Source organism: Haemorhous mexicanus, chromosome 2, assembly GCF_027477595.1.
Source record: "Haemorhous mexicanus isolate bHaeMex1 chromosome 2, bHaeMex1.pri, whole genome shotgun sequence".
Lineage (NCBI taxonomy): Eukaryota > Metazoa > Chordata > Aves > Passeriformes > Fringillidae > Haemorhous > Haemorhous mexicanus.
In genome coordinates, this window is record NC_082342.1 from 31854192 (window position 1) to 31870277 (window position 16086).

The following is a 16086-nucleotide window of genomic DNA, read 5'->3' on the forward strand; positions in this document are numbered from 1 at the left end:
CTGCCAGGGTCCCTGTGCAATGACAAGGTGGGAGTAGCACTGATCTTAACCCACACTGTCCTCTGAACCCAAGCAGAGCTTTGGCTTCAGAACTAAACCAGCAAAATCCTCCATGGATCCTCATACAAGTAGTTTGGGTGAGGAAAACATTCCATGTTTCAGGTAAAAGGCTTAAACCTTCCTGGTGAGCAGACCACAAGGAGGAAGAAGACTTGGTTTGTCAGTCTCCAGGCTGTGCCAATGGAATTCATAAAGAGGAGCTTCAGTATGGGCCATTTCCTCACAGTTATCTGCAGACACTACAGACCTTCAGACTGCAGATCTTCAGGAATTGGTTTGGAGCCTAATGTTATGTTAGTAACAGCAGCCAGAGTTTCTGGCAAGGTGACTGTGACCTACTGGAAGCAAGCTATCAGTGTGTCTGGAAAACCTATCCACCTTCTTGGAGGCATGTGGTTTGTCCTGATGGCTTATCTTCTCAGCCATGCTGCCCAACAGACAGTGAGGGTTGGCCTTTGCCACCTCCACTCCTCATTTAAGAGGAGGAGGCAACTGATGAAGTAAATGATCAAACTAGAGTGGGAATAAATGTTCACCTTCTTGTGAGGGCATGACTGCAGGGGCAGGTATTTTTCACAGGCACGAGAAAGCTCAGTAGCTTTCTGCAAGTACATTAGGTACATTTTCAAGCCTGACTTATGCAGAATGTCACTTTTTAGTGACAGGATTGCTACATGAAAAAGCTGCACCACATTCACCATTTACAATAAATGCAGAGCTAAGAGAGAAAGAAAAACTAGAGAGCGATTGCTGCAGTTTATTTTGGAGGTGACATCAAGGTGACAAACAGAGCATTGGTTTCAATGAATTTTATTTCATTCTGTATTATACAAGTGGGATCTGAATCCCCAAACTTCCCATCATCAGCGTCATGGAGAAGCACCGCTACACAAGAGGAAGGCAGAATTTGGAAGCCGGAAGACAGACTGGACCAAGCCGTTTCTCCCCACGTGGTCAGAAATTCTTCCTCCTTCACAGAGAGTGCTTCCCAGACCAGCAGGTTTACCCCAGGAATAAAAGAGACAAAGCTAGCTCTAAACATCCCTCTGCCTCCTCCTCTCCCCAACAAAAGAGGCTGCTCAATGCCAGCAGTGGAATGGTTAAAGACAGGGAGCACATCAGGTTTTCAGTCTCTCAACCAGCCCACTAGATTAAGAAGTAGCCTGGTTACTCCCTCTCTCCTGAAAAAGATCCAGGAAAATGAATAACCTAAAATGCTGAAGACTTACCTCCTTTCCTTCCCCCATCCCATAGCCTTGTTCTCTAAGCAGAGAACAGGCAATGAACTCTGAGGAGGCTGAAGGAAAGCCAAGGAAAATCAGGGGCTACCTGAATCCCTGGGAATCTGGTGGCTACCCTGGTGCCCTCATTCATTCCCTTTGAGGTTCAGAGACCTGTTTGGAATAGTACACAGAGAGGGCCTCCCTTAAGGACTCAGAAGCAACCAGGGATACAGAACACACAGGAACTACCGTGAGGGTACACACCATTCCAGGGATGGCCCAAACCACAAACAGGGCAAGACTTCCCTTCAGCCAAGGCCCCGAGGGCTGGGGGAACTGGGACGAGGCCCTGGCAGGGGGAAGAGAGCTCCTGCAGCAGTACTGAGGTCTCCTGTGATTTTACTTCTTCTTCCTCTCCTGGGAACAGCGAGGGCAGAACCTGTTAGAAAGGGAAGTACAAAGCCAACATTTAGGGCATGACATGAGCCTCAAGTGCATGGTCCCAAAAGACCTTTTCCAAGGTCCCTGACAAAACCTTAATTCAAATTTTCCTTTTAATGGTATCTTCTAAGTGTGTATATATAGTATTTTTCCCCTGCCACCAAGGACCTCCCCTTTCCAAAGGTCAAATGGGCCCCCCAGGCTGCTTCACTCACCATTTTCCTCTTGGTTTTGTTGTCAGACCCACACAGGCAAAATGAAACCATTCAATGGAACACTGTTGGGATGAAGAGCAGCATGTTAAAGAGCAGTTTCCTTTGGAAATTGTTGCTTTTGGGCTACCAGAGTTTCCCAGCATTTAATCACAAACTCCAAAATCCCTAGCAGTGATCAAGGTTTGAATATTCACACCCAACCTACACACTGTTAGCAAGGAGAACTCCCCTTCTCCCTTGCTAAGTTTAGGAACAAGAAACATTTTAAGGAAAACTCCGAAGAGAGGCACTTCAGAGATCTTTGCCAGCCACACCTCTGCCCATCCCAACTACCTGAGGTCAGCCCTCTCCTTGTCACTGCTTGCTGTCCCAGGGCCCACCCAAGCAGGACAAGACTTTCCATGCAAGACTCATCTCCACTCCATTCCCCTCCATTTCCACTATGTGCAGGCTCTTACATCTGGGTTGTCACAGCCAATCATCTCCCCATAGGAGACCTGGTGGCAGAGGCAGTAAGTGGGCTCATTGGGGTCCACGGGCATATCCAGTACATCCGAGGGGTGCACATTTCCAAAGGTGACAGAAGGCATCCCGTACTCTGTGCTACTGCAGGACAGGAATAAAGTAAGTCAGCAAAGTAACTGCCTTTGAGTACCTCTGTGTGTCCCAAGACAGTGCCCTTGCTTGCCAGAGACAGATAGTTCTCTTTTTTAAGTACATACACCCAAAGGGACCTGCTTTCCCCTCCAACCCACACTCCCCTGAAAGAATAAAAGTTTCCTTCCTCTTGCTTCCCAAGAAGGGACAAAGGACACACAGTTCCAGTCTGGGGATCTCAGGGAAGCCTGGCTAGGCCTGCCTTGGTCTGATTTCCAGTGCTGCTTCTCATTCCCTCAAGTCCCTTAAACACTTACGTGCGGACAAGCTTCAGTTTCTTTTGGGCAGTTTTTGGTGCTTCCTCATCAGAGTTTTTCCCTTTGGAGCGAGCGCGGGCAGCTTTTTTCTCTTTCTGGGCTCGGCCCTCTGGTAAGGAGAGAAAAAGGTGTTGCATCTGTCACCCCACTAAAACAGACACCTGACAGTGACAACCCCTGCAGCACTCCTGCTGCTGACACTCCTGCTTTGGAATGCATACTGGCTTTGGGCCGTGCACCCCATCTTAATTTATCTAGCAGCCTTGAAACGCTCACACAAGAAGAGCCCAGTCACCATCTTTTTACCTGTCCTTCAGACTCCAGCGCAACAGTCTTTGATCTGCACCACTCCAGTGCCTGCCTTCATCCCCACCACTTCCATAGTCACTTGGCTGCCTCCTGAATCAATCTGCAGCCCAGTGGTGGTACTCACTCTTCTTGCCCTTGCTGGAAGAACTGTCATAGTCACTCGACTCTATCTGCTTCTCCTTCAGGTCTGCTTCAAAGCGAGCGAGGTCTGTGTCCAGCCGCCGGATGTGCTTATCAACCTGCAAGGACAGCAGTGGGAGGGGTTACTACAGGACAGAGCCCAGGAAGGCAGAGAGAGGACAAAGAGGGGACAAAGGGGCAGGGGGCTTGCACTAAAGAGCCGAGGAGCAAGAGTGGGCATGGCCTAAAAATGAGAGATCAGGGCCTTGCGAGATGGGCGGCTTTAGTTTGGGCGTTCACATGATAAGCACGAGACACTTCCCTTCATACCATCTCATAGGTCTGCATAGCCAGCTGAACCTTGTCGTCCCCAAATTCCTTGCACTTCCCATAGGCCTCCTGGATTTGCTTGAGAAGCCCCAGTTTTTCCTCCGAAGACAAAGTCCGTGCATTGCTGATATACTCCGTGGCCAACTTATCGATCTCTGACTTGAGGTCTGAAAGAAGTGAGACATTAAATACACAAGCACCACACACACCACAGTTCTCTCCATCAGGAGAGACTGAATGACTGGAGCAGCTCCAGGTCTCCTCCCCTGCCTGGAGATCCCCATGACAAAGGCAAAGCAAAGAAAAGCTGGTCAAGCTATATACTCCTTGTCTTGGCAACAAAACCATCCCTGATCCTCACCTTCTGTCCTCTGATCCAGATCTCGCATGAGCTGGAAGTTTCTCTGTAATTCAAATGGCAGGTTCTCAATACCTGCAGAGAAAGGAGAATACATGGAGAAATCAGGCTCTTGTCCACGATGCCAAGGCAGGAACAAAGCTAACCAATAACACACACACACCCCCCTGGTGCACATCAGCCTGCTTCCATTTGTTGCTGGCCCCAAAGGAGACAGACTATAAAAATGTGATACATTTAATGCAGAAGCATAGTTCTAGAATACATATTAGTTAGCAAAAAACTGCTGCCATGCAGAAAGGTCCACACTAAGAAAGCAGAAACCCAAAATCTGTAATGAGTGTCACTCATTATAACACAACATCTCCATCCGAAAACTCCACTCAGTAATGAAAAAAACACGTTATTTCTACACAAGAATGTAAAAATTAAGTTGATCAAATGCTAATTCACTGAAAAGTGAGTCTGTTTAATGCACTCATTTAATATACAGGGGTCAGTAGACACTTTGGGCAGAGCAAAGATCAGGTCTGAGATGGCATGGGGAAGAGAGAGCAACCTTAACCCCTCGTGACTTGTAACTTGTTGTGCTTTCTGCACTGTCATCTCAGTGTGGTGTGTCCAACACCTGGAAGGATGCCACACATTGTGAATAATAAACGTTTGTAGGGCTCTGAATGAGCAATGTGAAGTTGATAGTCAATTAATTTTCAATGCACTATGCTACTCACCCCCCAGGCATCACCAGATGCTCAACTGGCAAAGCTGGTAAAAACAATTCTCATTTTTCCATGCCTGTCTAATCAAAACGAGATCTAGTGTCACTGCATTAACCTGAAGTCTAAGCCTGATTACTGTCACCTTTATACCTAATGAAAATAATAAATCTCTCTTGAAGGTTTAAAAAATAAGGTGTTGGGGAAAGCTCTTCACAAACACAACAGAAGCATGTCTGAGCTTCCTGAACTGGCCCTGCAGCTCACATGGAGTGCAACTGGAGGTGTCTGGCCATCACCAAAGCTGTCCAACACATCAGTCCAGGCAGCAATCTCGATGTTCTCTGCACATATTTCTACAGCAATGAATGCCTTTCCACTTCCCTGAAGAGCAACCAGTTGACAAGGAAGGTTCTGTATGTTTTAACAAGTTTTAACAAGTACTACATAACAGGACGTGAAATTAATTCCTGTAAGAGGTAAAACCAACTGTGGGCCTTGCTGAGCACTAAAGTTGTTCCTTTTACTTAGACTTTTGCCCAAACAGCATAATAAGAAGTTACATACAGAATACTGAGGAGCAATCCAGCTGCTGACTTAACAGATTTCTGTTGCCATTTCTGATTTAGTTACCTGAGAAATGCTCAAGTAGTAGGTGTCCTTAAGTACCCAGATATATAATCCACAGCACATACACTTCACCCCTCTGCATTCAAGGACAGTTAGCTGCGCAAATTCAAATTCTGAAAAATTACTAAGCAGCAAAATTAAGTCTGTAGGCACATCCTGAATTTGATACTTCCATGTTTGTTCAGCATGACAGACTTCACACAAGGTTTAAGCAGCTGACTACTGGATTACATCCCTTTGGTTCGAAAAAGCATCTCAGAACACGACAGGGACACAATGCTGAAAATTATTATTGCTTATAGAGGGAGCTTGTGGCAGGGATGAAATTCAGCTTGGGAATCTAGAGACCATGCCTTTTTCCCTCCTGCAATCCCCAGCCTCATCAACTCTAAACCTTTCAATTTATACAGCAAATGAAACATGGGTCATACTGCAGCACGCTGCTTTTCATTCCTCTCCAAAGCAGCTGCTGCAGAAGACAAGACAGGTATTCTCTAGAGGAAAACAGAAGCTACTCCTGCACTGCACACAATATGTCAAATTTATATTGAGTTTATTAATTCTGGAAGATCACAGCTTCTAAATTCTGGACTTTGTGGTTTTTAGAAAAGATTAATGTAATTTCTTTTTCTCTTCTGAAAAGGACAGATGGTAAAAGCACAAATTCCACCAGGTACTGTCAGCTTTCCCTCAGCAGGGCTAGAAGCCTTTAGATAGAGCAAGCTCCTGAGCCAGCACAAAAACCAGTAGGATGCTACTGTGCGGGCAGAACAACCCCACATGAGGTTAGGGTCATATTTCACAGTGATATTCTTGCACCAGGAGAAACTCAAGCAGGAGTTTGATTCGGCTACACAACCTGAAAGGAACTGTGCTCTAGTTTTTACAGCCATCACTGTAAAAATCTGCCACCACCACTGATGCCAGCACATGCCCTTGTCTGGACAACATCTGTCTGTCTTTTGCCTCTACGTTCCTGGCCTTGTCTGTTCAGCCTGTGCTCCCTACCCCTGAGAGCCTGTCTCTCCCCAGAGCCTGCTCCCCTCAGTGCCAGCCCCTCAGCCAGGCCAGTGACTCCCCTGCCTCCTTTCCTGCCTCCAGGTGTGCAGAGCCCCCTGCAACTGAGAGCTCTGGCAGTGTGGGGAGGGCTGTCACCTGGCTCTGGCTCTGGCTGAGCAAATGCTCAGCTCAGGCACCATGGGCAGATCATTTATGCACATCTGAGCCATGATCTTCCAGAGGCTCATTAGCTGGGCAAGCTTCCACTGGGGCTGACGAGACAAACCCCTGCCAACTGAATTCCTTCCCTGCTAAAACCAGCAAAATTATTTCCTACAACCACAGCAAAACATTCCACTCTGCAAATCTATTATTGGACAAATGTTCTGCCACTGCTTCGTCAATAAATGGAGAAAATGAAACAAGTGACAGTACAGTGACTTTATAATCACAACTGCTACAAAGATACTTTATCTGTTCAACTGAACGTGGAAGGAAGCTGAGCAGACCATTACAAATTATGATCCAGAGAGAGTCTGGCAATAACAAAAAGCATAACAAGATAAAGCTGCAGATAAGCAAGTTATAACTGAGCAACAAACTATTTGTATGGTACATAACTTAATCTAGCTGTGGGGATGTTTTCTACTATCTGCAGCTTAACTCCAAAGCTCTTCCATAGCCTTAAACAGAAGGGATTCTCTGCACCACAGAATTTATCACAGGAGACAGAACACTTGCTGAAATTGCTTGACCTGTGCTGTGCTGGCTACCAGACATTATCACTCTCTAAGTGCCATTAAAAAAAAAAATTAGATTTGAGTCTCCATTTCCTTATTCCTACCACCACACTTTCCCTCACTATTTCTAAAAAAAATATTCCTGCTATTTATGTAATTTCATTTCCTCCAGCTTTTCTCCTTTTTTTCCTCTCAATTAATTTTGCTCTTTCATCTTAGTAAGATTCACCTAAAATCATCATGACTAAATACTATCTATCATAAAATACCCACGTAATTCTCAGATTATGAAACTGATAATTGTAAAGAAAGAACTCCCTAGAGACATCTTTGATCGCTAAAGAAGAGTGATGATACGCAACAACAGAGAGCAAAATAAGGAAAAGCGAGGCCCTCTTTCCACACAAATGGCACAGCAGCAGGAGAGGAACAGGAGGATGGTGAAAACGTACAGGGAAGAAAGTGCCAGCAAGGTCAGCAGCTTGGCTCAAAGTGATCATCTGGTCCCACCTCCCTGCTCAAGCAGGGTCACCCCAGAGCACATGGCACAGGATTGCCTCCAGACAATTCTGGAATATGTCCGGAGAGGGAGCCACCACAACCTTAGTGGGGGAATCTCTTCTAGTGCTTGGTCACCCACATAGTAAAGTTCTTCCTCATACTCAGCTGGAACTTCCTGTGCATCAGTTTCTGCCCACTGCCCCGTGTCCTAGTGGTTGGCACCACTGAGAAGAGCCTGGATCCACCCTCCACACCCTCCTTGCAGGTGTTTATAGACATTGACGAGCCCCCTCTCAGACATCTCTTTTAAAGGCTGAACAGGCCCAGCTCCCTCAGCCTTTCCACACAAGAGGGATGCTCCAGTCTCCAAATCATCCTCATTTCCCTCAGCTGGACAGGCTCCAGGAGCTCCATGTCTCCCTTTAATAAGGAGCCCAGAACTGGACACTGCACTCCAGAGAAGCCTCCCCAGGGCTAAGGAGATGGGCAGGATTCCTGCCTCAACCTGCTGGCAAGGCTTTTCCTAATGGACTCATTGCACAGATCCATACAGAAGCCTGGTGTGGCCCTACTGATTCCTCTCATGGTCTGATTATCCTGAAAATCACTGGTACAGCTCTCTGCATGAATCTTTTTCATCCTTTCCTTTTCTTACCTTGTTTTCACTTCTGATCACAAGCTAAAGTCTCTCTACCTACCTTTGTCTTTTCTCTCATCACATATTATCCCTTCACTAAGCCCCTTCTTCTTTCATCTCTTTCACTCTCCTCTTTCCTTGTCACTCTTTCCCCTGTTCATTCTTCCACAGGCATCCATGACAATGCTGTCTTCTCCCTTCAGAACCACACATTCTCTCTCCAAAAGTCAGAATCCAACACCACTTTTTTCCCTCTCCTATAATTATTATTTTATTTACTTCTTTTTAGAAACGCACGTGGGCTGTCAGGTGCAGGCAACTGATATTTAAACTTCAGCTCCTTAACTCAGATGTTAACTGTGACACACAAACGCAGAGAGCAAGCCTACACAGCCTGATAACTTCAATTGTGCTTCAATCCTCTGCAGCACGTCTGTGCTGTGCCCAAAGTCCTAAAAACAGATCAATAGCACCAAGGACCATCCAAACACACAGCACCTTTCCCAAGACATCTGTTCACCCACCGTGTTTAGATGTATGTGTAAATTTTATTGAAAAATGGGAAAAGACATTTTGAAACATAACCACAGTTGCTTTATTGAACAGCATAGATTTCAGCAAACACTTTAGACACCACATTGCTGAAGGCAATTTAAAAAAATCCTGCTTGTGCCAGGGACTGCCACAATGAGGGGCTAAGTTCTTTGGCCCTGAAGACTGCAAACTGGCTGGGATCTTGCTGGGGAAGCACACTGGACTTTTTGGTACTCCACAATTCTCTTAATTTTGCAGCACTTGAAGTATACTGCAGGACAACTGGCTTGCAGCAATCTTCGGGAACTTCCTTGCTCCCTCATTAGGAGGCAGGGTGTCTTTTATATCCCTCCTTTCAGAGTGTATCACCCTTTTAAACTATTGCTTCTACTCTGTCCTGCGCTCTCAAGTAATCAATCACCTTCCTACACAAGTTTTTATTGAAACTTACACAAGCACCTCTATTGAAATTGGTGCTTGAGCACAATATATTCCTTTCCCTCTATTCAGAGACTCAGCCCTGCTGCAATAAAAAATCCTAACCTGTACCATTATCCTCACAACACCTTGGTAAGGGATAACCCTACCTACAGTTTTACAAAGAGGGTGCTTAGGTGCATGGCAGACTGACTTAGCCACAGCCATCCAGGAATTCTGTGGCCATACCACATATCCCAAGCTTTGGGCCAATGCACTGCACACCAGTCCACCCAAGCACATCTGCTTCAGACACTGTCCAAAGAAACGGGCACCAGTCAGCAGTGACAGTCAGCCATGGAAACCCAATACTCCCCCAAAGTGTGGGCCCATTTCTTAGGAAGGGAGGGCTCTTTTTGTTGTCTTATTACAGTAGCTCAGTGCCACAGCATCCACAGACAAGATAGCAGGGAATGTTGTTAAGTGTCAGAAAAGGGATCTTTCTTTTCAAAGATCAACCTTGAATTTGAAAATCTTGGAGGGCTTGAAAGACTGACACAATGGATGAGACTCGCAACACTCCTGGCATTTCCAGCCTGCCACAGACCTCCAAAGGCAGGGACAAGAACCAAAGAGACCACAGGGCTGTTTGCCAAAACAATGACATCAGATTTGCAGTTGGGTAACTGAAGAACTACAGAGAAAACACATCAGGCTTTGCCATGTAAAGCTATCTTGTATCAGCTCCAATAAAAATATCAGCCAACAACAAAACCAATTCAAAATGAATTGGTCATTAAATGTATCAGCTCAGTGTGGGCTGTGCCAGTAGCTTTCACACAGAAACAAATGATGCCTATGAATCACCAAATTCTCTCCCCTGCGTGAAATCTTTTGTAATTTTCCATAGATCATGTGTGGTGCATCACAGGTGTAACCAATCCAAAGTCTCTGTAAGATGAAAGGCATCTTTCACTACACTAGAACAGTGACAAGTAGAGAAATGATTTAAGAGACTCGCATTTCTGAAGAATGATGTGAGAAACTGTAGAGGCAAGGACAGGGGTATGGCTGCATGCTACACTGGGGAGGGGATAAGAGTAATGAAGGTAGGGAATGCAAGAGATAAAAGAACTGCTGGGGAAACTGGAAGACAGCCAGGTCTGGGAAGGAAACAAGGGCTTGCCTACAGCAATTTCCAACATCACACCCATGTCCTCCAAGATCTTTAAAATGATGACACTCATCACACCCTCATTTGATGAATCTGTACAGAAGAAAATCCAGACAGATGTGGCCATTCCAAGAGAAAAGAAAAATCCTATTTTACCAGGTTAACTAGTTATCAAGGAACAAAAGGACATTCCCATGCCAGTTGTAAGAGAAAGATGATTTCCATGAGGACATGTCCTTCTACTGCTCTGTGCTTATGCTGGCTTAAGTCTTCTAGCAGTGACAGGCCCCAAACTGGTGCATCTCTATGTGCTTACTGACAAATGCAAATAGAAGGAGCAAAGGAAACTCAGTGCCTCCCTAACCAGTGTAAAATAGGGGAAAAACCCAAGGTATATTGACTACACAGTATCATGTTGACTTACCAGCTGAATCCATCTCCTCATCTCAGCCTGTCATCTCCATCACCTCCACAACAGTATTCCTAACCTCAAGGGCCAACACTGAGCCAAACACAGTAACTCAAGCTTGAGCAAGCACAAACTCTTCTCATGAGTCTTTAAGCACATTCCACCTTTTAATCACAAAACACTGTTTTCTTTCTTCTTCTTCCATCCTTTTCTACATCTCTAACTGCTTTGCACCCATAGGTTTTCCCTTACTAAAGCTGCACTGTGCTACTGCTTGAGGGAAAGCACTTTTTAATCTTGCTTTCTCCCTTCAAAACCAGGCATAAAATGGTTTAAAAACCAGAAGGAGGGCAATCTTTGAAGACATGGAAATCTTTTTATGTTTAAATTCAGCCACTGGAGAAAAACGCTCAGGAAGAAAAGCGGAACAAGACACATTCCTCTTCTCCCATTCCCCAAATCCTTTGGCTCAGTAAGTAGGATGAAGGAGTGAAGGTGATCAGAGTAGACAAGATATGAAGTTTCTCTGTCAGGATGCTCAGCACAGAAGGAATGTGTGTATTTTTCTGCTGCAAAAACATCTGCCAAGAGCATAACACATTTCAGACAGATTTGCTTTGTGATTAACAGCTTAAAGCCAAGGAAAGGGCATGCCTAATCCTAGGTCTAAACTCAGTTTCAAATTACAGCAAGACTTAAAAGCTGCTGAAATACCTGACCTAAGAAACTTCTAGACACCTTTTACTAAGAGAACTTTTCTTAACTTGGCTATTCCACAAAAAATTCAAATTTAGATGTCTAAAGTAGAGGGCTCAGAATATATGAACTGAAACAACTGGGGCTGTATGCCTAACTTTGTCAGACTGCTCATGCATTTTAGCATACAGTTTTTAATTACCTACTCACATGATGTTTCATACAAGGTGTTTCTCATTCCCAGTGACTGAGCACTGATTCAAAGTTTTATTTTATTCTCTTTGCTCAACACAGAGTCACATGCTGAGACCCAGAGTTCAACCTGAAAACTGACTTTGTAGCCAGCTTTTCAAGGTGTTTACTGTTGAGACAATAAAGTGCTTTCACAATGCTGCAGTGGAGTGGCCCATTTCCCTCACCAACAGAATGAAGGCCACGAGATTTACTGAGGCCAGGAGATTAAAGGCAAAGGGCCAGCTTATTACAAACTCTCCTCTTGAAGTGTGCAAAAATGCTCCATAGCATGGCTTTTCAGAATTATCTGTTCAAGGCAGACTCCAGCTGCAGCTATGAGCATTCTGCACATCTGCTCCTCTGACTAAAAATTTCCACTTGTAATCTGAGGGAAGCACAATCCAAGCAAGGAAAACCTGTACAAAGTGGGACTCCCAACATAAAAAAAACCCACCAAACCCACTTTGTCAGAGTGACATTCAGTTGCTTCAAACAGAAGGCCACCTTTTTTCTTCCTACAATTTTCACTTAACTCCTTTACACACCTTCCTTTATTCAAAGACATGAAGAGGTCCTACAAATAACTGCCCTCTTTCATCACATTCCTCATTCATTCCCTGAGCAGATCCAGACAGAAAACCACAGGAAAGAGAATCTCTGTGGGAAGCAAAAAGATATTCAACAGAAAACTGTGTCTGCAAGAACACTATACTACTAAAAGAATCCTGTTCCAAGACACAGATGTAAATTAAGAATTAGACACTTTTTATAAGAGATGACCAAAAGTTCTGAACTGTTTATTTCTATCAAATTTCAGGAAGTTTTAGGATATTAGTGAACTACTTTAAAATGGAAATGAATGTTTTTAAAACACTGAAATAATGTGGGGAAAAAAGGGGAGCAGCAAGCAGGAAACTGAATGCTGTCAATCAGATAGCATCAAGAAGAAGTCTTGTGTCTAAAATGCTGTATACATTTCCACAGAGTCAGGAGTTCAGGCAGAAGGTCAGGAGAGCAGAGCAGGCTTAGAGAAGAGCATATGGGTAATCAGAAATATAGGCTATTACCTATCAGCAGCCTAACTTACTGAAGACTGTGATGGGTGCTCTTTGATGCCAAGTATCACAATACATACGTACATGCTCTCCTGAAAGAAATCTAGAATAAGCACAGCAAGTGTCTTATGAGTGGCTAATAACAGCAAGTAATGTGGCACCAGGCAAAACTGAAAAAGGCCTTAAGAGATCTAAGGGTAAGCAAAAAAAGCTAAACCATCACAGGAATGAATGTTTTGTTCTTCCTAAAATCTTTGTATGCAGATGGCTTTAAGGACTTTTAGATTGTGCACATCACTTTCATTATTTTTTTAAGCAAGACACCTCAACCATAACAGTGACTCTCCTGTATTAATATCCCCCTTCACCAGGACAACAATCTCTAATCCAATCTCAGGACCACGAACCTCAGCTGAGAGAGAAGACTTTGGCATTTCCTCTGCATGCCTGTACAAGGCAGGAAGAGTTCCCAGGCTGGCTGATTTTAATTGACTGTGATGACCTGAACCTGGGGTGTTTGACTCTGGCAGGAGCATTCTCCAGCCACCAACCTTCCCTTCTCTCCAGCTGTGTACCTACAGTACCTCTCCCCACTCAGGGCTGCATTCTGCTCGTCTCTGCTCACCAAGTGCAGAGTCCAGGCTTTTGCTCCTTTATCTCTGCCCTGCAGCTCTTACCCAAAATACACCTCTGCCCTCCCAGCAGGAAAACCCTGCATCCCCCATAAGCACTTACTCCTTGTCCATCTGCTTCTTTCTCCTCCTTCCCAGCCCTTCTCCTCCCAGCTGAGGAGCCTCAGTCAACTGCAGCCTTCTGCAACTGAGTGAGAGAACTGCACAAAAACACAAATCTTCGCTCCTCTCCAACCTGCTTCCTCATTCAACTCTTCTTCCTGGCTTTTGCCTCCTTCCTTGCACCTCCTAGATCCTTGTCTGTTCAACTGCAGCTTCTTTTCAGCTTTCACTGAAATTTATTATGGTTGTTGAACATTCTTAGAGAGACATTTCCTTTCCTAAAGACAAAAGGAGCACTGAAGATGCAAGGAACGAGACACCCTGTGTCCATATATCAGCACCTCATCATTTCTGTGCTGGAAGAAACCCGGTGTAGCAGGACATCTGAAGAGCCAAACTCCATTTTTTTTCCATGCATATGCAAGCATTCAGTGAGAGATGTAACTGGCTGGGTGCAGTGAAGCAGAAGACACTTAACCACAACCACCCAGCTTTAAAGACACCATCCCGTGAACATCCTCCCCTGTCTCTAGTGCCAACACCAGACCAGCAGGAAAACGTGAGAACGGCATTCCTCAAAGAACAGGTTATTCAATCTTAACGCATTAGCCCACTCATTGAAAAACAACTCCTCCGATGGATCTGCTCGGCTATTTTAAGAACGCGTGGGTAAAACATGCACTGAAAGTTTCATCCCCAAAGGGCAGAGTTTGACGAAGTTTTAAGCACCTTAAGGCAGGATGGTAAAATAGGAGGTACCATAGGAGGGCTCTGATAACGTTGCCAACTCCATTAGCATTTACAGAGCTCCTCTTCGGCCAGAAAAGCGGGGCTGCATTTGTAAACTGGCAGCGTAGAAAACTACCATAACCACTGCCCCACAGATCCCAAAGTTATCTGTGCTCGATGTCTATCCCGGAAAACCACTGACAGCCAAGCTCCCGCTCCCGAGAGGCAGCTGGAGCTGCACCGGGCTCCTTTCTCATGGGACAAACCAGCCGCGGGGCCGCGGTGTCAGGGCTCCCGCAGCAGCTGCAGCCGAGCCTTGCCCCAGGGACGAGGCCTCTCCGCACGGCCCGGGCACCGGGCGCCCGACAGCCGGGCCGGGCTGCGCCGGAGGGGCGGGGAGAGCCCGCGGGCGTCCTGGGCAGCGCACGGCCCCCGCGGGGCCCCGCCCCTCGGCCCGTCCGTGCCCCCCGGGCCGGCTCAGCCGCGGCCTCGGCCCCGCCCCGGCGGCTCTTACTGTCCAGGTAGTGCTCCAGGTACATCCCCGCCGCCATCTTGGGCCCCACACAGCGGCGCTTCCGGCGGGAAGCGGTAGCGCGCGGCCCCCGGAAGCGGCGCTGCCCGGTTGCGAAGCCGCTTCCGCCCGCCTGCCCCGGCACTTCCGCCCCGCTCCCGCCGCCATTTCGGGCTCTGCGGGGCTGCCCCGGGCGGTCCCCGCGGAGGGCGGCGAGGGTGACCGGGGCACCGCTCCTACAGGAAAAGGCTGAGGAAGCTGGGCCTCTTCAGCCCGAGAGGCTCAGACGACTGAGAGGGGACCCCATCCATGTCTCTAAGTATCTGAAAGGAGAATGTGAGACTCTCCTCGGTGGTGCCAAGCACTAGAACAGAAACTGATGCACAGCAAGTTCCACCTGAACGTGAGGAAGAACTTCTTCACTGTGCGGCTGACTGAGCACTGGGACAGTTGCCCAGAGAGGTTGTGGAGTCTCCCTCACTGGAGAACCCTCTGGAGGCAATCCTGCCATGTGCTGTGGGACGAATGACCCTGCTTGAGCAGGGAGGTTGGAGCAGTGGCACACTGGGGCCCCTTCCAGCCTGGCCCATTCTGTGGTCTGGGCGAGGAAGTGCTGTTGACTTGTTACCGTGGTTTTCCATTCACCTCGCAATCCGCCAGTGTGGGGCAGCTGCTGCTGTGTCGTGAGTGGAGCTGGATGGTCTCTGCTGTACGGGACTGGTACACCCTAACACTTGTAACAGACTAACAAGGCAACTAAACTAAACATGTCACCGTGTTCTCTTTCTGTTCATCATGCCAAAACCACTTTTGTGACCACACACCAGGAGCCACTTGAAGGTTTAGAGCCCCTCCCCAGCGGTCCTTTGCTACACTCACTGTGTGGTGTTGTGAAGTCACGTGTGATTATGGAGAAACTGAGACAAAATTAACTTCTGTTGATCCTTAGGTTCCAAGATATGCAGGACTGGTTTTTCAAGAGGTCAGTGCTCATTTAGCATCCTATACAGCTTGTGAGCACTGAGTTTGGTAAATACTCAATTTCATCCACCTTTCTCCTGCCTACCCACTTACACCATCCTTTCTTGACAGTCTGTGTAATGACAGCCATTGCTCAGGACTGAATGCTCCCAGATTCTGGCCGCAAGGCGAAGCGATTAGATTTGTTTTTCTCTCTTTTCCTCCCAAAGATCTTCCAAGACACCATGCCTTCATCTATATGGATATACTAGGATTAAGTCTTTGAGCAGCCTGCACTGCAAGACTGAGGAGCTGTTACATAAAGGAACTGCAGCTGTTTGAACTATGAACCATCTTGCTGTTAAACTACTGGGTTAGTTCAGAGAGCCTCTGCGTTCTGATGATGGAGTTTTCCATTCCTCTTCCTACAGTCATTTAAG

The 16086-nt window shown here is 46.4% G+C and overlaps 1 protein-coding gene across 6 annotated transcripts; it reads right to left on the bottom strand.

The window, feature by feature from the left end:
* Positions 1-854: 854 nt before the first annotated feature.
* Positions 855-14949, bottom strand: ING4 (inhibitor of growth family member 4). Of its 6 annotated transcripts, XR_009485293.1 has the most exons (10): positions 14690-14786; positions 3974-4045; positions 3613-3779; positions 3287-3401; positions 2854-2962; positions 2398-2545; positions 1940-2001; positions 1548-1722; positions 1390-1454; positions 855-1241 (listed from the first exon to the last, which is right to left on the bottom strand). XR_009485293.1 is itself a non-coding variant. In XM_059838201.1 (8 exons), exons 1-8 carry the CDS (start codon positions 14724-14726, stop codon positions 1683-1685), a joined length of 750 nt encoding a protein of 249 aa, XP_059694184.1. In that variant the 5' UTR covers positions 14727-14949; the 3' UTR covers positions 855-1682. The 6 variants fall into 6 exon arrangements, 3 of the variants coding, with proteins under 3 accessions (XP_059694184.1, XP_059694182.1, XP_059694183.1); XR_009485291.1 differs by having other exon boundaries at positions 855-1454; XR_009485292.1 differs by having other exon boundaries at positions 1390-1722.
* Between the last annotated feature and the right edge of the window lie 1137 nt (positions 14950-16086).

What these genes read in the sequence shown, in the direction of transcription:
- ING4 (XM_059838201.1), bottom strand. Translation starts at nt 14,726, where the DNA reads ATGGCGGCGGGGATGTACCTGGAGCACTACCTGGACA. An exon ending in TCTGGATCAGAGGACAGAAG is followed by an intron (nt 3,780 to 3,973) that starts GTGAGGATCAGG and finishes CACTTCTTTCAG; the next exon opens with ACCTCAAGTCAGAGATCGAT. An exon ending in TTGGCTGTGACAACCCAGAT is followed by an intron (nt 2,002 to 2,397) that starts GTAAGAGCCTGC and finishes TCATCCCAACAG; the next exon opens with TGTTCCATTGAATGGTTTCA.